Source organism: Protomyctophum parallelum (assembly GCF_964188405.1).
Source record: "Protomyctophum parallelum genome assembly, chromosome: 5".
In the NCBI taxonomy this organism is placed as follows: Eukaryota; Metazoa; Chordata; class Actinopteri; order Myctophiformes; family Myctophidae; genus Protomyctophum; species Protomyctophum parallelum.
Genome location: NC_139702.1, coordinates 50519979 through 50542447, shown reverse-complemented (window position 1 = coordinate 50542447; position 22469 = coordinate 50519979). Strand labels below are relative to the sequence as shown.

Below are 22469 nucleotides of genomic sequence, written 5' to 3'. Positions count from 1 at the left end.
AGTCATTTTAAAATGGTTATATCTCCTTCAATTATTGTCCAATTTCATTGAATGATACATCATATGAAAGCTTACATTCTGTACTTTAATAATCTGTAAAAATCTGAAAAATGGAAAAGGCGACATGAGGCATGTTTTGTTGGCACTGGTCACATATGTGCCCTCTCCCTACGCTCATTCTGTAGCTCCGAGATGAGGTCACACACTGGGCCCCTCCCACCGCGTTTCAGAAACGGCGCAAGTTTCCGAAAACATGGTCTCCTATCCTTACCACACCATTAATCCAAAACGTGTAGGGCCGATCCAGGTTTACACTAATTCAAATTTAGGACCGGCCCAGAAAATCCAACTAGAGATTTGAACTGAGCCTTTACGTCCCGTATTTTGTCAGTCGCTTCCATGTTTATCAAGGAAGTGTGCGTGTGCGCGTGCATGTCGAGTGAACTGAAGTCAGTTGGAAATTTTCGACCAGGGGAGGCGCCGGGGAGGCGCTAAAGCTTTTCAACTTCCTTGATAAACATGGAGCGACTGACAAAAGACGGGACGTAAAGGCTCAGTTCAAATCTCTAGTTGGATTTTCTGGGCCGGTCCTAAGTTTGAATTAGTGTAAACCTGGATCGGTTTTGGATTAATGGTGTGGTAAGGATAGGAGACCATGTTTTCGGAAACTTGCGCCGTTTCTGAAACGCGGTGGGAGGGGCCCAGTGTGTGACCTCATCTCGGAGCTACAGAATGAGCATTGGGAGAGGGCACATATGGGGCTAGGGGGACTATTGGTAATGTAATGGTGGTGGGCAGGGAGCGCCGCAGCGTGTGGAGATAGAACTGGTAGAATGCAGAGGGGAAGTCAGTGATGTATGAGGACCAGAAAGCCTCCGTCACGGCGTCCTGAACTGGTGCACATTTTTGTGTGTTTTTTGTGGGCGTGGAATTCTGGGAAATAGACTGTGCTCTTTATGGAGGAATGGCTCCACTGAGTAGATGACTGTGTTCAGACTCTCGCTCACTGGCTCTACGTTAGCGGTCCCTCACAAGGAGAAGAATTCAATATGGTCTCCAGACCAACAGCTAGCCAACAACATCATGCCAAACTTGTCAGGTTTATTGGTTGTACTGCGTAAAACTACATTGTGATTTATTGGGAACAGCTGCTCATCGGCGGTGGTGTGGTCTCTAGGTATAAAGAATGAGATGCTTTTGGCTCAGATGTGAAACAATTCTTCAGAATACCTCACAGTTTGGCCATTTGTGCACTTACAGTAAGAGCCGCCTTGCAAAGACGTAGCGAAGTTATTTATATAACTGTGCCGATGGTGAATTGGCATCTAAATATAAATGTGCCCTTCACAAGTACAAGGTGTGAAGAACCTTCATGATGTACTGTACCTCCTCCAAAAGCACTTATCTGAGCTGGGAAACCCATCACCTCTGTGACTAAATAATTTGTACTGCACATGTGTACAGAGAGACCATTTTCAATGAGTCGCAGCTGTAGCATTTTTAGCGCATTGTGACAGAGACCTAATTTAAGGATTCATTATATTGTCTCAGCTATTGTGTAGTAGATATTTCCTCCTAAGCTTGATTGCCGGTATTCTTTTTTTTAGTAAGTCTGTGGGTTTTGTGGTTCTCAACTTCTCATTTCCCAGCAGCCCACCTTCTAGATTTGTGGCTGCTCACTCCCACAACTATACATAGGCTCACACAAGGTTGCATACGAAAAATGCACCATTCACACTATACAATATATTTTGAAAGAGGTTCCATATGGAACCATTTAAAAAATAATAGTAGATTCCTTACAGAGAACTGCATAAGACCTTACTTTCTACTATAATGTATGGCATGGTGTTTTTGATTGATTACAAAAAATACAGACGTACAGATATATACACTAATGCTAAAAGGATAATACAAAGAGCCCTGAGGGCTTCTTTCCATTGTGGTCCTGTGTATTAAATGCATGAAGACATGTAAAGACATACAATACTAGACAAGAAACCATCAATACTAGAAGCAATAAAGGTATATATACAGAAAAACATTTATTTTGGTGCTCATTTATGGTGGTTTTGAAGAAGGTAGAGAGTGAGAGTCACACTTTTGCTGTGGCTGTTGGTAGGGCATTCCACATTTTGGTGGCAGAATAGTAGGAAATAATTCTTCCACATGTCCGTGCCAAATCTAAGATCAATGGAGCTCCTTCTAGTGTAATTGTGCAACTTCATTTGAAATGAGCACCTTCGTTTCTCCTGGGGACAATGAATACACCTCTAATAGCCTGGGTTCCATCCTGATTCTCTGCATTCCGTGGATTTGTTTTGTCACTCGCTACTCAGTCTGGTCACTGGCCAGCAGGCAGCTGATACGTCACCAGCCAGCGCCACTCTATCCATGCTTCTCATCACCGTTGAAAAAAAATAGCGCCAGTTTGAGACTCAAAAGTAAAAACCTACGGTAAAAAGTAAACATTAATTTGATTCAGTAAACCACTGTCAGATTCAGTAGTATAAAAAAAACTGACGGCTGACCGTGTGGGGTGAGTTTAGTGAATTATAAGGGGACGTTGCAGGGCAACAGCAGTAGATGCGTGGCGCGCATTGATACGACGATCCCCAACCAATCAGAAGCCACGGGTCCATTTCACCCTTTTACATGTCCCGCCTACCTTGGAGATAGGACCCTTTCCAGACCGAGTAGCGAATGACAAAACAAATCCACACAATGCAGAGAATCAGACTGGAACCCAGGGGTTCGTTCAGACCTTACATCAGGCAACGCCTGATGAAGGTCTGAACAACACAAACGTAGCTCAATAAAATGCCGTAAGTGAAGACAGTGGGCGGGATTCCATTTATTTCTACTGGTGTCTGTCTTTAAAAAACCCTTACAGAGAATTGTATTTCTCTGACTTCTTGCCAAACCACATAAGGTGGTTTGGCCAACACCTGACCACTATGGCCTAATGGCAGTATTTTAACCACTTGAAACCTGGAATCCATAGACGTATTCTGGGGGGAACATTCCTAAAGCTCTACAATGGCTTGGCTATTTTCTGCGAAGACTTTTGAGTTAAAAAAAAGAGAGGGCCAAGTACTGCACCAACACCAATCAACTAAGTATTAGTTTACATGGTAAGTATAAAGTATAAAATAGTTAAGATTGCAGTGAAAGTGTCTCCACCTTCATCAATGAAATAAAATGTTATGAAAGTGTAGCAGTAGTGGCTCAGAAACGCACAAGAGACCCAGGTTCGATTCCCGGGCCTTACATTGGTGCTAACCCAGATTGGGTTTCCCGGTGAGGGGAGATCAAGTGTATTAGTAGAGCCTCTGCCTGATGACCAAAAACTTAATATCTCCCCCATCCCATGGGCGAATTCCCCTTTAGGCTAGAGGCTAAGATGTTGGCTTTCCATGCAGGAGACTTACTGTACACACAGCCAGCAGCACAAGTAAGACATAACATTGGAATAGATGGAGGAGTCCAAGTCTGACCAAAAGCAAATGGATGGATGAGTCCACGTTCGACTTAAAGCTTAGTATGGGCCAGTATCTCTCTAGGGAGAGGTTTGGCGACCAGCTTGAACAGATAGGCAATGTGTTATGAACAAGCAGCTTACAGAAGGCCCTAGTCATTTAATTAGAACTAACAAAATGTGCTGTATTTAGTATTATGAGTATACTGTAGCCTACCATAATACTAACCAGTTGCTTCTGTCAGAATTGTATCACATTCATTCAAGCGCTCACCTGTGTGTGTGTGTGTGTGTGTGTGTGTGTGTGTGTGTGTGTGTGAGGGTGTGTGTGTGTGTGTGTGTGTGTGTGTGTGTGTGTGTGTGTGTGTGTGTGTGTGTGTGTGTGTGTGTGCACGCTCACACGTTCTGATTCACCTTTAAACTGCGTGTGGGCCGAGGACTGGTCGGAGAAGGGCTGGAGGACTTGGTAGATCTCGGGGTTGAAATCTGGCTTCCAGGGGCCCCATTTACTGCAGACAGTTGTGTGAGAGAGGGGGATAGAGAGATTAGCAATTTAACAGAGAGAGAGACAGGAAAGAATAATCAAATGGGATGTACCTGTACTGTACCGTTACTGTATATCATTTGTGGGGTTTGACCCCAGAGCTCTGTAACAAGCTCTACTGTACAGTCTACATGAACCAAGAACACTAAAACTGATGCACCAAAGGTCATTATATGAAAGGGCCTTCGACATTATCAGTGATTTTCTTTTCTTTTTTCTTTTTTATTGCAGCATACCCACAAAATAAACAGTGTATCTTCACCGCAGCCCACCAAGGAGTGAGGCTCAGTGCTCCAGAGAATAGAGCTCCTATTGTTTGAATGATTCATCCTTCTAAACAACACATTCTTTCTCTCCATCTCTCTCCGGGCTTCTGGCACCAAAACACCCAGTCATAATGCGCCAGTCTCCAGCAGGAGGCCTACCTATCTGGGTAATCCAATATGAGCTGTACAAAAGTGCTTCCAATTAAATAGAAGGCATTGCAATTACCAACTCAAAAAAGTGCCCTTCTGGGCACAGGTCTTCACCTGGAGGATAGGAGTGTGTGATGTTTGGCAAAATGTTTAGGAGTAATATAAACATATTTTTGTGTGCGTGCGTGCGTGCGTGCGTGCGTGCGTGCGTGCGTGCGTGTGTGTGTGTGTGTGTGTGCGCGTGTGTGTGTGTGCGTGTGTGTGTGTGTGTGCGCATGTGTGACGCGACTTGGCCTGTTGTAGTGCCACCATGAGGCTGATTTGAAAACTGTCAAGTGGCATTTCTTCCTCAGCCTAGTGGGAATATGCATGCATGTTTCACCGCAATCGGACGCTGCATTGAGGAGTTGTGGCGATTTGTACAAAACGGGTACAAAACTGGCTACTCCTGAAAACTTTAGAAGCCAATCGTAGCCAATCAGGATGGATTATTATGAGAAAACAAACAAACCTGTCTTGATCAATCAAATGACTATGGAGAGCATGTGTTCCGATTTGCGTGAAATTTGGATAAAATCTGAAGGAGTAATAATTATTAGAAAATACGTTTTACATATGTCGGCCTCCTGGTGGCGCTATAAAGAGCAGATGTGAAAACTGGGGCAGAGGTTCAGCTCTGGCATTCAGGGAGTGTGTGTGCAGAGTATGGCTGTGATCAAGCCTACTGTGCCAGAGATTAGCTGGTCACAGACGGACAGACAGACAGACGGACGGACGGACGGAAAAACATACTGTCTCCCCATGCCTTCGGCCTGGTGGAGACACTTGAATTATGAGTGTATTGTTTTTGGCCGAGTACTGTACCTGCTGCTTCTAGGGTTTCAGAGTTTTAGCCCTGCATACTGTAGTTTTATTGAGAAGTTTGATAGTTTAAAGTTTACTATGCAGCTGAACATGAAAAGGCACTATACATTTCCTCAGCACACCATTTCCAGAGTGAGTCTCTTGCTTTTAGAAGAACGAAGCAAACTCTCAAGTCTTGGGATAACAGGCTAGTGGTTAGAGTGGCTTCCAGTTTAATCTCCCTGTCCAAGACCAAGTGCCTTTGAACGTAACACTGTATACCTGAAAACTCAATGCCAGTGTCAGGCAATGCACATCAAGACCTTTATCGTTTCCACCAGCCTGTTCAAATGAAGGTCTTTTTGGAGTATGTATTGTAACAATACATACTCTTAGTAAGTATTGTATTAGTAAGTAATCTTTTTTTGCACTTACAGCAAACACTTACACGATAAGCCGTCAACAAACTCATAGGACAGCAGCATCAATCATGTCCGAAGGTGGTGAAAGGAGGCAGATTAGATTAGATGAGGTTTTCCGGTGGTGAAAGGAAAACGGCAGTTGTCACCAAAATGTGACATGTAAACCACAAGTTGTAGAACTTGAAGTTGACTTTGAACCTGAAGTTCAAATTGTCCATCTACACCATTAGGTCTGCTATTTTCACTATTCGACGTACAACTTATATAGGACATAAGTAGAGCTCAGATCCCAGGTATACGTGTTTGTTTATATTGTGTAGTGCACATCAGGCAATGTTTAATGTTTCCAATTTAGTTGATAGATTGTTTGTTAAAATGTTGGTTTGCACCCAGTTGGAAATACAAGAGACTCTGGTCCTGTCAACACTCAATCACAGTTTAGCCAGTTTCAAATGTGCTTTCTCCAGACCTCCATTTGGAGGGGTGGCCATGCCTGGATTATCCTCAAATTAATGTATTTTCTTTAATTATATTTCATGAAACCTCTAAAATAGCGGTGCCTAAACTGTAGTTTTGTTTGTCATGCAGAGCAAATAATAAACTGAAGATGAGGAAGAATGTAGCGAGAAGAAATAAGTTCAGGGGTTTGACTTTGAAGATTCTGCTGCATTCTGCTTTTCTTAGATTAGATGGACGCATACTGTACCGGTGACAACACCCCAAGGCTAGGACTGAGCCAGAGAGAGAACAGGGAGGGGCACAGAGGCAGAACGTTTGAGGGAGAGAAGGAGTGAAAGCCTCTAGAGTACTAGAAAAATGCACCGCTCAAAAACATAGACGAAGACAAAGGAGGGAAAGTGAAGCATTTATAGAAAGAGAGAGAGAGGGAGGTAAGAGACTCACCTGGGGATTTGATCGGAGATTGACTGGAGTAATGGGCCGCTCGTCTCACTTATGGAAGAATAGGAAAGCATAATAAATATACTGTAAGAGCAGGTATAGGCCATGTTTACTGGACTCTGTAATTTAAACTTCTTACAAGTTTTAAAACATGTAAAGGGGGGGGGGGCACACGTTGGAGCGGTTTGCAGTAGCACCGCTAGCACAGATGCTGCAACCATTCCCAGACTGAAAACTGCCAAACTCTTAAAGAAAAAAGTATGTGCTTTAAATCCTGATGTAATGGCTTGTAGAATACCAATTATGCAGCAAAATGTCACTGGTTTTTGGACACCCGTGGCTGCAAAATGCTCATTCTCCAATCAGACAGAGAGCCTGTTGGTGAGGCTGAAAGGATTGCTAGGCTGAGGTCATACAGTAATGAGCATTCAACTGCCAACGCAAATGCCTATTATAGTCAGCCTGTCACTGACGAAGTAAGGTACAAAGTTATTTTGGCAAAAAAAAAAGGACATTTTCCAAGGGGGTGTCTGATATGGAAGCAGAATGAGATGTGTTTCATATGGAAAAGAGTATATCAAATGTAAGGAAATGTGTTCTTAGACTGTTTATATCAAATGCAATGAAATGTGTTCTTAATACACAGTATATCATGACGTGTTCTACAGTATAGTATACGATATGCAAGTTCTTCTATTTCACTATGAGTTTAGGATGATACTAAATTTAATACTAAATATGTAAATTCAAACTCTATTTCAGCAATTAATTGCAACACATAGAACTCCCGAGGTCACAAGACTATTTCAATAATGGGTTATCTTACAAGCGTTATTACAGGCCATGTCTTGGTTCATCTTCTAATATTATTTGAACCAATAAATATTGGAGAGACAGCGAGATCCTTTTTCGACCACGACGACCTTTTTATTTTCGTCGCGGCTTTTCAGCTAAAAGGGCGACATTCAATACGGTCTCCGCGGGCAAAGGGCGCTCGTCGAGTCTCGTCGCGTATTTTGAGACCCATCGCGATTGTTTAAGTCATGTACTGAGATCTTCAGTGACCCTTGTGGGTCCATTTGGTTTCATTTTATGTCCTCAAGAGATAAATTATTGTTAAACACCTGCATTATAATAATAATGAATTGCATATTTATAGCGCTTTTCTATGCACTACGTGCCTAATCAAAGCGCTTACAGTGGTTCATTCATACATTAGGAGGTGAAGCGCCGAACAGTCGACGCCAGCGTCCTCACTTCCCACATTCACACACCAATGGTGGCAAGCTCACACCGACCGACTCATTGGAGGCAATGTAGGGTTCAGTGTCTTGCCCAAGGACACTTCGACATGTAGACGGGATAGTTTTGGGTCTAAGAGGCTAAATGTCATCAAATATGGTGGTCTGTGGCTGCAATTCAGAATAAATAATGAGCCTTCATATAAAAAGGGTTGAAAATCACTGGTCTATACTGTACCTGCTCCTGGGGACTTGCTACGTCGCGTGGACGCCGGGCTCTTGTTGCCCGTGGCTCTGGTTGGAGTGGCAGAGCGGCTGCCGTAGGCCGACTTCAACACTCTGCACTCTGAGGACACACAAACACAACATGGCACGAGTAAGACTTCTATTTATCCCATGGAAGTACACAGGAATCTGTTGCGATGGCATTAAGTACAGATAAACAGACATGGCACAACAGCATCTCTCACTTAATGCAATACAGAGAGAGTACATATCACTATAAATACAGTCAGCATTCAGCGTTGTGCAGTCAGGCAGTGAGACGCAGGCAGTAAGGTGTTGTCTTTAAGGCAACACTATTATGGGATCATTATTCCTGGCAAGTACAGTTTTCTGCAGTATACATACAGTAATGCCAGATATGGATTTCTGAATGTTGTACTCAAAACTGTGAGTTATAGTCAACATGAAGACCACAGAGGAGAGATGTTTGAGACGAGTAGGCCTACCTCAAAATAGAAGATTAAAGAAAAACCTGAATCTGGGTGTTGTCATGTTATGTCCCAGAATCATCTCACGTTATCTATCCATAAAATCAAACATAAATCTAACAAAACATATAGTAGGATACAGCATAATATAGTAGAGTCCCACTTCAGGTGGGACTCTACTACTTTTTTTCTCTTTATGAGTACAACATGCATGCACACCATAAAGCTATGAAAGATTCATAAGCTTTTCGTAATAGCATTCAGTGCACACCTGGCACCAGAGTCATTTTAATGGCACTGAGCAGAGCTGCGTTCAGCAAGAGCAGATGTTGTGATGAGGCTAGTGGTGGAACTGTCAGGCTAGTGACAGGCTGACAGGCTAGTGTTAATGAGGGTGACATGATAAACAAAGACACACACAGTATACAGAGACAGGACACACACACACACACACACACACACACACACACACACACACACACACACACACACACACACACACACACACACACACACACACACACACACACACACACACACACACACACACACACACACACACACACACCACTGTTTTCTTTTACGGCAGTCATTTATTTAACTTACATACAGACAGATACAGTATAAGTACTGTATACACTGCACAATCCTCACATGATGCCCACATGATGTAAGTATTAATAGCAGTAAACCAAGCTTTTTTTTCCTGAGCCATCCGTCTGAAGCTCTCATTAGAAGTTAGAACACTGCTTTAGTACGATTGTGTTGCGGATCATGGATTTTTATTAACTTGGCTTGCACAACTGTATTGCATCAAATGCCTGGTCCGGTCTATTAAATACCGATCCAGAAAGATGAATGGAGGAATGTCTGGACTTAAAACTTTAAACATTTCCAAAAAGAAAAAGCATGTTGTTGTTCCTCATGATGAGCTCTGGCTGAAAGGTCTAGGTGGCCTTATAGTTGCGCGCAAGTGTCACAGACAGAAACGTGCAGATCACAAGCTTGAAACTTTCACTTCTGCACCCGTCACCTTTTTGCATTTTATAAATACATTTACTTACTATGCTTTTGCATCCCAAGAGCCTAATCCTTTATCTGTCAGTGTGTGAGCCTCTTCCGTTTTGTTTGTGTATTGCTAAAGAAAACAATATTTTGAAAAAAAAAAAAATATATATATATATATTCTTTGGTTATAACTGTGTGCATAGCAATATAAACTCTGCTTCCATCACAACGTGAACAGAGGCAGAGCAGTGGTCTGTTATCTAGAAAAACAGACGATTGACCAATCAGAAAGGCGTATTCAACCTATATTAAAGCCATGTATTAAAAACGTATGTTGTCCTTGGAGTGTATCCTAGAGACACAAAACTAGAAGCCTACTATCTTCAAAAAGAGACTACAGTTAGAAGACCTAGTTCCTAAAAGTGGAGCATGGGAGTAGAAGTAGGACGATGAGTGAACCAAACAACCCCAGAACACACTCATCACTCAACCCAGAAATTAAACACTTTTTATACTTTACTTTCATTAGTGTCATCCGCTAACGGCCCATGTATTTGTTACTATATACACACCCATGTCCCATCAAACCAACAAAGGAAATCCCAGCATGTCAAGGATTGGGAACTAGTTTGGTATTTGGTGCTAAAATTAGCCTACTTTACCCTTGTTTCTCCCCGTGAGATTTAGGAGATGGGAAGTGTAGAGTCCCAGCTCAGATAAGCTAGGTTAGAAATACTGCATAGTGAGGCGCTGTGCAACAATGAATGGCCCTGCCGCTTTAAGGACGACACATCCTGCCTGCAAGGTTTATCTCTGAAAGTCATACACACAAGACTGGCGGGATAATTGATGCATACTGTCTGCCCACATGCACCAACACACACAAACATTTGTGTGTGTTGGTGGACACAACACACACAATCAGATCATAGGTCCCCACTCTGTCCGCAGCACTGCCACCCCTTCACACACACACACACACACACACACACACACACACACACACACACACACACACAATACACACAATACTGTACACAAACATAATCATAGTAGCGGAAACAACACCCAGGAATGGAATGTGATTTACACAACAGCCGTACCACCCACTTTCCCCTCCTGAATGCAGGAATGTGCACGCGTGCGTTTCTCCTTATGGGGAAATTTCAAACTATGCGTTACATTTTATCTACTGTATAATGTATATTTCTGTTTCATTCATGACTGAAATAATGCTGTAAACGGAAATAACAGTAGAGTAGAGAAAACAGCTACGCAGTCTCAAAGCCACTGGCAATAGACTGCAAAAAAGCTTCTTTCCATGAACAATCAGGTACATGAACAAACTGTGAAGACTCAGGGCAAAGGGAAATGCCCTTTGCCTAATCCCTTTTGTGCACCATTATGCTTGGACCGCATCTACGTACCTAATATGTTGTACAGTACATGATAGAATATACTGTGAAGTTGAACATACTGATCTGTTGTACATAGAATACACTGAAGTTCTGAGAGGAAGACTGCATGTGCAGAACACATACTCGTGCTCACATAACATGCACGTCACACACACACACACACACACACACACACACACACACACACACACACACACACACACACACACACACACACACACACACACACACACACACACACACACACACACACACACACACACACACACACACACACACACACACACACACACACACACACACACACACAGATAAGGGGCGTGTAGTATGTAGAGTTAGTTGTAAGCAGGCCTACCAGTCAGAAAGGCTGTGGAGGCCTTACCACTGTGATCCAACACAAAGTCGTCCTGGGCGTAGCGGTACTTCTCCGGTCCGCATGCTATGAACACGTCATCATCCCCGAAAAAGTCCTGAAGACTGCTGATCTGCAGAGAGATGAAAGGAGGTAGGAAGGGTTCAGAACAGCAGAGAAGGAGGACAGGAGAGTTATGTGTTCTATGCGATTTGCTTCTAGGGCTGCCATCACCACATTTTATGTGATGATTAACTCGACTTTAAACTTGGTGCGCGGTGTGCAGCGGCAAGGCCTCGAGGGAGTCAGATATATATATATATATTTTTTTTTGTGGCTACTTTTTACATAATTATACACAGTAATATACCGCAATTGCATCCATTAAAAAATTCTAGTATACAACTATAGAGAAAATTGTAATTTTTCTAAACACATGCAAGAGTGTCTGTGTGTGTGTGTGTGTGTGTGTGTGTGTGTGTGTGTGTGTGTGTGTGTGTGTGTGTGTGTGTGTGGGTGGTCCCCCATGCTGTATAGTAATTGCTTCACAGCGTAAACTAGCCGTTTAAAGTCAGTCTGCTGTTATGGACTGAGGCTGTATGTGACAGAGATGTAGTGTGATCGTATGGAACCTCAAAACATCCTGAGGAATAGCCCTTAGATAACTTTTAATGTAATAGACTCAGGCAGCAAACAACGTTTCAGCACAAACTTCTTCTGGGTTCTGAGTTCTGACTGTAAAAGACCCTTTCTAGACAACCCGGTAAGAAATGAGGTTTCAGCTGAGATAGGCATTTGTCTGTCATTCCATACAGCTCTGTCTACTATGGAACTGGAGGAGGATGAGCAGCAAGACAGAAAGGGATGTAGATCCATTCATTATCTCACACGCGCACAAGCACACAGTATAGTAGGAGTGAGGAGGCGTTTAGGATGGTTGAAGGCTGATGGGCAGATGGAACCTGTAGAGGAGACTGGGGGTTGAGTTTGTCCGTCTGTGTAACCAGAAGACTCCGCTATCTTTCGCGTGTGTGCGTGTGCAAGTGTACACACGGCTAGTGATCCTGCATGGGCAAGTGAGCATTTAAGATGGAGTCCAAAGAGTAGGAGCCAAAAGGAGCCAAAGCTTCAAAAGACAATAGACGAGAGGGGGAAGATGACAGGAAAGGAAACAAGGAGGCAGGAGAGAGAGAGGAGAATATACTATCTTGTACAGTAAAAGAAGAGATGAACACTGAGCAAGTGAGCAGGGGAAGCTTGGGGAGAGTACTGTACTGTAGTGATAACACAGTACAAGCTGAGGTTACAGGTCATTACCACAAAGTACTGGTTGCCAGCAGCAGGCATGCTGGGGTCTTCAACACTTGTTTCAGCTGTAATTGACGTCGTACAGCACACAGTCAAAACAGGTCACCTACGTGTATGTTGCATAATGTTGGTCTCAAGCTGGGTTCAAACCCATGATGTGGAGAGTTGAGACTAGGTGAGGTCTACAGTATGTCTATGTGCGTTGAACTGGTTGAGCAACAGGTCGTTGAACAGAGGTCTGTGAAGTTGGCACCCCATGGTTTCCCATATGATGAAAACATTTATAAAAATGGTGTCATTCTTTAGTGCTGCATTTGTGCTGAATTGTGCCGTAAATTTCATAATTTGTGCTGGTATCATTTTTTAGATCATATTTTATCGGTCTGTAACTCTGAGTGTGTTCAAATTGAACCAGCTTCCATTTGTACACTCTCAGATTTATGCTAGTAATTGAAATTAAAAAGTTAGAAAAACACCCGACTATTGTAATTGTATAGCAGATTTGAAGTCCACATACCAGCTCTAACAGTGTGATAAACCGGTTCCGGAAACGGTTTGAAATATGATGGAACCGAATCTGGTTCCTCAATGTTGGATCCGGTCCTCCTGTTCTGGATCCCAACTGTACTGGGAGTACCAGGTCTAAACCAGCGGCTAGACACAGTACTACTCACTCTGCATGCCCAGCAGATCCACTGTTATGACAGGAATTACACCAAACACCACTGGTCTATCAATAATGCATACAGACATCATCCATTTGTAATGAGGACACAATATAGTATCCTCGTCAATTAACAAAAGCAAATGGTGCAGAATAGCAGTGAGCAATGAGCAGTGTATTTGAGAGCCTGCATATTTCACCTCGTTTGAGAGACACAGCTTCAGATGCAGGGCTTTTTGGTTGACTTGGAAACAAGGCGAATCAATATCAGATGGAGAACTTGGAGAAGTGTGTACATACTGTACAGTGTGTGGTGTACAGTATGTGTGGTGTGTACATGTGGTGTGTGAATACTACAGGTGAATTGTTGTGAGGTTCACTTCAGAGTTCAGATGTCCGTGCATAATACATAAAAAAATTAATCTAGAAAGAGGGACAGTTTTGTTGGTCTTTTCAAAGATCTATTAAATCAACCAAAGTTAGCATGTGGTTAGGGTAGGGATCCATTAAAGGAGAATTCCATACTAAAAGGCTTTCTTACCTTTCTTTGTAGTTGTTACGTCCCCACCAAAGAGGTTCAGGTGTTATTTTGTGCAAAAGCTCCTTATTGGCTATTTCCCTACCATAAGCCCTAAATGAATTGCATTGAATTGAATGGGAATTGAATGGGGCTATGGGGTGTTGTGCTAATTCGCTTATTTCCATTGCTCAAAATTATAATTTATTTGTATATATCCTCTCTTCATAATGTAAATAATATCCCAAGCGGCACACTTTACTACTTCTTTCGATGGAAATAAGCGAACTAGCATAACACCCCATAGCCCCATTCAATTCCCATTCAATGCAATGCAATTCATTGAGGGCTTATGGTAGGGAAAATAGCCAATATGGAGTTTTTGCCCAAAAAAACACCTGGACCTCTTTGGTGGGGACGTAACAACTACAAAGAAAGGTAAGAAAGATAAGAAAGCATTCTAGCATGGAATTCTCCATTAAATCAACCAAAGTTAGCATGTGGTTAGGGTAGGGATCCATTAAATCAACCAAAGTTAGCATGTGGTTAGGGTAGGGATCCATTAAACCAACCAAAGTTAGCATGTGCTTAGGGTAGGGATCCATTAAACCAACCAAAGTTAGCATGAGGTTAGGGTAGGGCAGTGACATATCTAGAATAGATACCATTCTTTAGTTGGTATCACACCATAGATCCTATAGCAGCTGGCAGCTCCATATGGCATGTGAACAGTTGTTACAGTCACCATAGCAACAGTCCTTCAGGACAGGGTATATTGTATACGATTCAGTTGTAAAATGTATTTCACAGGCAGCATTTACAATAACTGATGATAACTTGATGAAGCCAAATATGCAATATTTACATAATTATGCAACTTCTGTGAGTATATGTGTGGAGCTCTGTGTGAGATTGTGTGTACTATACAGTAACTAAGTTTGTATTGAACTCTCTGTGTCTACGTGCGTGTGGTTTCAGTTCAGTGTGTGTGCATAGATTGGGCTGTGTGTAGGTGTCTGTGGTGACTGCTGAGGACAGCAGTGTCTTCCATCAGCCGTGGTGACATCAGCAGACAGATGGGAACTTGAGTCACAGCCGAAACAAACACTCATCTCCAAAGATATATCAAAATGACACTCGCTTGACAACTACAAATCGACACAGCTCAGCATCTCTGCGGCTGTGCCTAACAAGTCTTGACACATGTTGGAACACACATCACATCAAATTTATTCGCCACTCAATCTGTGTGCATGTTCAAACACAATGAGAGTCAAATTTGCTTGCCCTCACCCCAGGACACATTTGGACCACCCCCTCACTGCTGGAAACTTATAGGCCTGCCCTGTTGTGAGGTAAAAAGTACTGGACAATTACACAAAACCCTTGAATATCAAGTTTTACAAGTGGCCGCACAATGGTTTCCAGGACATTTTTTGGTGACCCAATCATCATACAGATTGATCGTACAGACGACCATTACAGGTTTCAATGGGCAGGTCCGTTCAAAACATCCAATATACTGGCACTCACTAAACCAGAATGCAAGGGAATCCTGACACAGCCTCATAACACAGTGTTTCCCCTACGACGTACTGTATATGCAATTATGCATTATCACACAACGATGACCAGCTGCGCAGAAAGCATGGAATACGGATGTGTATATTACAGGAAACTCCCGTCAACTCCCTTTTCCAACAAACTCCGGTAAACTCCCGAATTGTACCTGTATATATTACCGTATATTACTGTATATGCCCGCTAAACTTGAGGTTTTTAGTAGGCAGCCAAAAAAGCGAATAACCGCAAAAGACAGCAAAAAAAAAGCAAGTGTGCATGCGTGAAAGCTCCCCCCACACTATCAGCCTCCCACCCCCCCCCCCCCCCCCCCCACACCCACACCCACACACACACACCACCCCCCCCCCCCCCCCGTCTGGGATGGCTGCCTGGAGTGAAGTGTGCAAACAATTCCACTGTGGTGACTAAAGTGTTTGAACATAACAGGTACACATAGAAACATGGGTTACAGTATGTTTTCTGACACAGACACACTCCATAAATACTGCATCGCCCCGCCGACTGCCGACAAGGCAAAGCAACAAACAGCATAATGCATCCAGCGCTGTCGCAACGGAGTATGTCTGTCTGGACCAATCAGAACCCTTTTTTAGTTGTCCAGGTCTGTAGCTGGTTGTGTCCGTCTCAGCTGGAGAGGGTTGACAGGAAATGCTGTGGCATCTTTATTCTTCTCACTGCAGTTTGACCTCTAACTCATCTCACTTCTCTTCTCTCATTCCTCTGACCCGTTTCTTCCTCTCACTGCCTCGTCTCTCCCACTCCCCGTTTTCCCCCTGGTTCTGTATGGCTTGCTGAGCCAGGCAGAATATGGGGCAAAGGCTTAATCGTGTGTGTCCGTGTCTCTCTGTGTGTGTGTGTGTGTGTGTGTGTGTGTGTGTGTGTGTGTGCCCATTTTAATGACGGTATCTGTGAGGATAGAGGAGCCAGTCTGTAACAGCAACAACTTTGTCAACCAAGGACATACTGTAACTCGCCTTAAAAAATAAGGCGTAAGAGTAATTTAAGTAATTTGTTGTGCCATTAAACTATGTGTACGAGTCCCACTTTGGTCGAAACTCGCCAATTGCTCTCCATTAACCCTGACAAGATGTCATTTTCATGATAGAGGCAGCTCGCGTTAGCAGGTGTTGATTAATGGTTGAACTCTGAGGCTGCCAGAGGCCGCATGCGTTAGGCTGCGCAACAGTGACACTTGGTGGTCAACCAACGCCATTTCCGTACTCAGACACAGGGTAGGACAGACATAGGGACAAACCTATGCCACTCCTATGAGCTGTTCATAGGAGTGGCTAGCACGGTAGCACAACACAAAAAAGCAGAAAAGTAGAGACAGATGGATAACAACACTGTGAGAGAGAGTGATTGGATGAAGGAATGGTATGAAGAGAAAGACGGAAAAAAGAACATAATTTACAGTACAACGAGCGTGCCCTTGCCCATAAACTTGCAATAGCACAGAAATTGAGAGGCTAATGCATAGTCGGTCATGCATTCATTACACAATCACCTCACCTCACCCCTCAAATATGCCATGCATACATTTTAATACTGTATGTATGGATCTGTACGAATTGCAGGATAATTAGTTATCCATAACAGTCAGATACAGTACATACGTAATTCTCATAACCTCTGTGATTATACACACACACACACACACACCTTTGGATTAGATTGACAAGTAAAACAAGGCAGGGTCCCAAAAACTATCAAGGGTGATTGGGGCGTTGTACCCTTAACATAGCTGTCATTAGTCATTATCTGCTATACTGTGGGAGTTGGACACTAAGGTCACATTCTTCTCACCTAATACTTCGGTAGACTCAATGCGTATGGGCGGAGAATTTGGGATTCTTGCATATTTAATTTGCTGCGGTTTGCCTTCACACTGTCTCTCTCTTTCTCTCTCTCTCTACGCACGCAGCCGCCACACACTGTTCTTTTGGGCATGGAGGCACAGCGCTGAGCGCACTGATATAACTCCCCAGTCCCCACACAGTGACAGCACTCCATGTTTACGGCACACACAGACAGACAGACAGACAGAATATTCTGTAGGCTATAAAAGGCTACACTGCAGTGTTTTTATGTGTTTTCTTAAGCAATTGAATAATGTACACATCCACATTTCGATCAGGGCTTCAGTCTCCTCATTCGACCACGTCTATCCACGGTAACGGGACATCTTTGCGCTGCGTAAAATATGCCTTCTCCGTCTCCAACTGTGTTCAGCTCCTCACCCGCCACATTGTTTGCTTCATTTCCTTTATTTACTGCGGATTGCATTCACACCTGCACCGAATCGTAATCAAGTGCGATTGGAAGCGAAGCGAAACCCCTGTTTTTGCTCGGAGTAAAATGCGGTTCTTTGATACGCATTAGGATTCGAATGAGTCTTCACACCTGCCAAACGAAGTGCACTTTCTGAAAATGCGCAGCAGGATTCGTTTGAATCGCAGCAAAGCTCTCTGGTGTGAATGTGACCTAAGCCAAATGCAATTCAGGGAGTTTGTGTGTATTCCACACAAAACAAAAACATAGGGCTCTTCAATTATTAAATGTGACAGGCCGAAAGATAAATGCTCAGGGCTACACAATATGATACTGATGAATACGATCCATATTTCATGAGCCACATTTCATCCTCATGAGGATCACTGATGTCTTTCATGTCAAATCTAAATGAGGGGTGCAGGCATGTGTTCCGTCAATAGTCATTAGTCCAACACCCAACCTAAACACTAAACTAACCCTAACCGCACGCGGATGCCATGGGTGATTTGTAACCAGCAGCACGGGTGATTTGTAACCGGCAACGCATATCGGGAGCCGCGGGTGATTTGTAACCGGCCACAGGTGATTTGTATCCGGCAACGCCTGTTGGGTCTGTCTGGGGCACCTCAGTGACAGTCTGGTGACCACTTCCCACATCACACCAGTCTGTGATTGGTGAGTCAGTGACACATGTTGCACAACTGTGTCCACTGTGAGAGGAAAAACCTGCCCCAGCATTGCAGAGTGCTAAACCATCTTTGATTAAATGTTCAATTTCCCTTCACTTTATTTCTCAACAACAAAACAAATGCATTTGTGCGTGGTACTGTAGGCCAGAGAAAACTCAGGGTTGACGGTGGTCTCGAAAACAAAGGAAAACTGGCAGAAAAAGACTTGCTCGCTGCATAAGATATTAAGGAAGACTCCTTAGACAGAAAATTGTATTTATTATATTTTTTAAATATGTTCATAGTGAGGGGTGAACTGTGGGCCTAAATGTATTTGGTATTGGCTGTAGAGTTAGCCAGCCAAAACAGTTCAAACTTGGTGAACAACTTAATTTTCTTTCTTTTTTTAAGATACATTTTTGGGGAAAAGTATTTGGTTGAGAAACCCTGCTCTATCTGACCGACTCAACGCTGGGGGGCGGCACTCCCTCAGTGTGGTCTGCGACGGTCAAACAGACTGTTCTCGAGATACATGAACTACAGATACATGGACAGACATTTCAAGGACTATTTAGACGGTATGACCTACTGTAAAATACTAAAAGGGTTCCAAGTACGATACAGGAGTGGATGTAGCATCAGATGATGAAATGTGGCTCTCAGCCGTAAAGCATGAATGAACACAATGAAAATAAAGACACACATGGCTCTGCCATACAATAATGGACTCATGCTGAGATGCTTCAGTGGATCCAACAATATGTAGACTCTCGAGCCCTGAGGTTCCATAGCTTAAACTATGGGTAGTTTAAATTAGTGGAACAGATCCCCATCTAAGCATAGAGAGGTGTGGATGTATAGTCTGAGAAGTGCAGGGGGTGTTGACTAGCACGCATATTGGGAAAGGGGGGTGCTGTGTGTGTGTGTGTGTGTGTGTGTGTGTGTGTGTGTGTGTGTGTGTGTGTGTGTGTGTGTGTGTGTGACGTACAGCCTTAGTGTGCGACACTGATACATTGTGGCATCATGTCTCATTACACTTTCCTAATGATGGCCTCCTGGCCTCAATATTTCACTGAAGCAACCGAGAACCGCAGCGTCTAAATGCACTAGCTGGGACACGCCATGCTGCCAGTAGATTAACCTTTAGCAGCACATCATTCCCTGAAAGGAACCAAAATTATGTTTACTGGATCAACTCAGCGACACTTTTATTACTTTTTATTAAGTTTATTACTTGCGCAAGCAGAGCGCGCAAGTAATAGTTTCGCCCGGTCCACTTTTGATGCGTATGCAAATAAAACAGCAAATTGTGCCTGATTTGCTGGGACCAGATTACATACATGACCTTACATACATGACCTTACATACATATAATATATATATGTAATTTGTAAAATAAAATAGCAAATTGTGCCTGAGTTGCTGGGACCAGAGTACATGGTGTGTATACTGTATGTATAACTAGCTCTCAATGATGACGTAAGAGATATGTGGATTAAAGGACCCAATGCCAGAGTGTAATTGGTCTTCGATTGTGACGTAATGACGATATGTTTTAGTGTTGGGAAAGGTAATGTTCCTGTGTATACATGTATGTAACCTGGTCCCAGCAAATCAGGCACAATTTGCTGTTTTATTTGCATACGCATCAAAAGTGGCGGGTTGGCTGGGACGGATTTTGGCGCAAAGTAACCACAGTATACCGCTAATCAATTTACAAATTACATATATATAGTATATGTATGACTAGCTCTCAATGATGACGTAAGAAATATGGTCATGTATGTAATCTGGTCCCAGCAAATCAGGCACAATTTGCTGTTTTATTTGCATACGCATCAAAAGTGGCGGGTTGGCTGGGACGTTTTTTTGCGCAAAGTAACCACAGTATACCGCTAATCAACTTACAAATTATATAGTATATGTATGACTAGCTCTCAATGATGACGTAAGAAATATGGTCATGTATGTAATCTGGTCCCAGCAAATCAGGCACAACAACAGGCCAACAGCACACACACCAAAGCCCGCCCCTGCTCAATCATGATTGGCGGAAGCCAAAAAACCGAAAAAAACAAAAAAACAAAACCTATGGTTTTTTGACCCCAGGGGTTAACTGTGGACAGGGAGGAACTCCTTATATGGTCAGCACACTCTATAGTAGGGAGGATTATCACAACAAAACAAAAAAAGAAGTGATATTTGAATTAAGTGAAATCACTGAATATACCTTTAAATGTCCATTTAAATAATATTACAAAATTTGAGCTTTGACACTACAATTTAGGCATTTAGCAGATGCTCTTAATCCAGGGCGATTTACAGTAAGCAAGGATAATACATGTGAATACATCAAATGCATATTGCATAGAAAATAGACATCTAATGAAATCTTGTCTCACGCAAAACAAGAATATGGCACATTTTGGACGCAACGCAACACAGGGTCCTCCTCTTCCATCTGATTGTCTGGCATGACTTGCTTTCAGGGCCATGTCTGGATTAAACACAACCATTTAGGTCAACAGCCATGAAAAGTGCATGGCCCCTCCATTGTTCTGCGCTGTCATTAGCATACAGCTCCATCTGACAACAGCATGTTGATTATGCCCTCAGTCTCAAGTTGAGTTATGCGTTTGTTACGTTATGACTGTATGTCATTTTTACTGTAGTATTGATGAAAAATACTATACTAATAATTCTGTTTACAATGATTGATAACGGTCGTTTCTTACACATGAAACACAGTGATTCGGTTCCAGAAGCATACCTTCCAGATATCCTTCTCAATTGAAATGTTTAAATCAACACAAAGTGACATTTGCCACTTTAGTGTCTGAGCTTTCTAGTAGAGGGTCTGTCTGTCTGTGAGTCTGTCTGGGACTATATTTCTTAGGACCTCAAGTACAGTAGACCACACATACCACACAAGTGGCCCAACAACGGCTCTACTGCCTCCGGCGCCTGAAGAAGCCTGAAGAAGCCTGAAGAAGCCAGAAGAAGCCCCTGCATCCTCAGAGCATTCTAGAGCAGCACCATCGACAGCGTCCCGCCGCCCTGACAAGTGGCACCATCGCCTGGTTTGGCAACTGTACCACTGCTGAACGCAAGGCACTACAGAGAGTGGTGCTTGATGGGAGGCGATCTTACCCCTCCCCAGAGACAATGTGTGGCTAAGGCTGAAAGTATCATCAGGGACATTTACCACTCCAGCTAGTCAGTCAGTTCACACTGCTGGAATGGTGCATCCACAGCCAGGCAGGAGCAAGACCACCATACTCCTGAACACTTAGAACACACAGCAATTAGACTGATAGCCTCGCGGTACTCAGGCTTTTATTTCCGTTTGCTACGGCTCATAATATAATGAAAGCCTGGGGGAACGTGAGACATTTCCTGGTCTAAGAGTGGGAGTGAACTACAGTGCAGAGGGGCGTCGCTCTCAATATATTGCCCTCAGTTTTCTCCGCCGGTTTCTACCAGGGAGGGGAGGGCGGAGGGGGGGGTGCTGCCACTGCACAGATCTGAACTGTGTTTTATTGCACAGACTGATGATCTGATCCGTCAGTAAATGTGTGCATATTAGCCACTTTCTTACACACTTTATGCTCTAATTATCCATCTTTTACCTGCATTGATGAGCCTTCTGAAATTCAGCCATGTTACTTTGTAACATGATGTGGCAAATGACAATAAAGTTTGATACCGATTCTGCACACCGCTGGGCCATTCAACGCCAAAAGGAAGTAAATTCATGAATGTTTCTCACATTTGTTTAACACCCTACTCTCTGAAATATTTCACTTTTTTAAATCTTAATTTTATACTGTGAAATCAATGTCGGCCAGATTGGTCTGAAACAAGACATTCACCACAACGTTCAAGACAAGAGATCAATACAGGACAAAACATGGAGACTCTCCGTTGTAGGTCAGGGCTATTCAACGGGCCGCCTGCGGGCCAAATGCGGCCTGCAGAGCACCCCCTAGTGGCCCTTGGAATAATTTTCACCCAAAAAAGAGAGAGAAAGTTACAGGTATGATGTGTGCGATATATAAAGTGCTAGATTATCATAATGACAGTAATCCTAAATTATATTCTATCATATTCAAGGGCTTT

The 22469-nt window shown here is 43.1% G+C and overlaps 1 protein-coding gene across 4 annotated transcripts in view; it reads right to left on the bottom strand.

Moving 5' to 3' along the window:
- Window positions 1-22469, bottom strand: part of dclk2a (doublecortin-like kinase 2a) — a 64221-nt gene that overhangs the window by 18316 nt on the left and 23436 nt on the right. For 2 of the 4 annotated variants that reach the window (XM_083765512.1, XM_083765514.1), the window contains exons 3-6: window positions 11339-11468; window positions 8083-8190; window positions 6607-6654; window positions 3893-3987 (exon numbers count right to left, since the gene is read on the bottom strand). In XM_083765512.1, the coding sequence (XP_083621638.1) occupies window positions 3893-3987; window positions 6607-6654; window positions 8083-8190; window positions 11339-11468 (381 nt within the window). The remainder of the gene's footprint in view (window positions 1-3892; window positions 3988-6606; window positions 6655-8082; window positions 8191-11338; window positions 11469-22469) is intronic. The other 2 variants (XM_083765513.1, XM_083765515.1) reach the window with 1 other exon arrangement.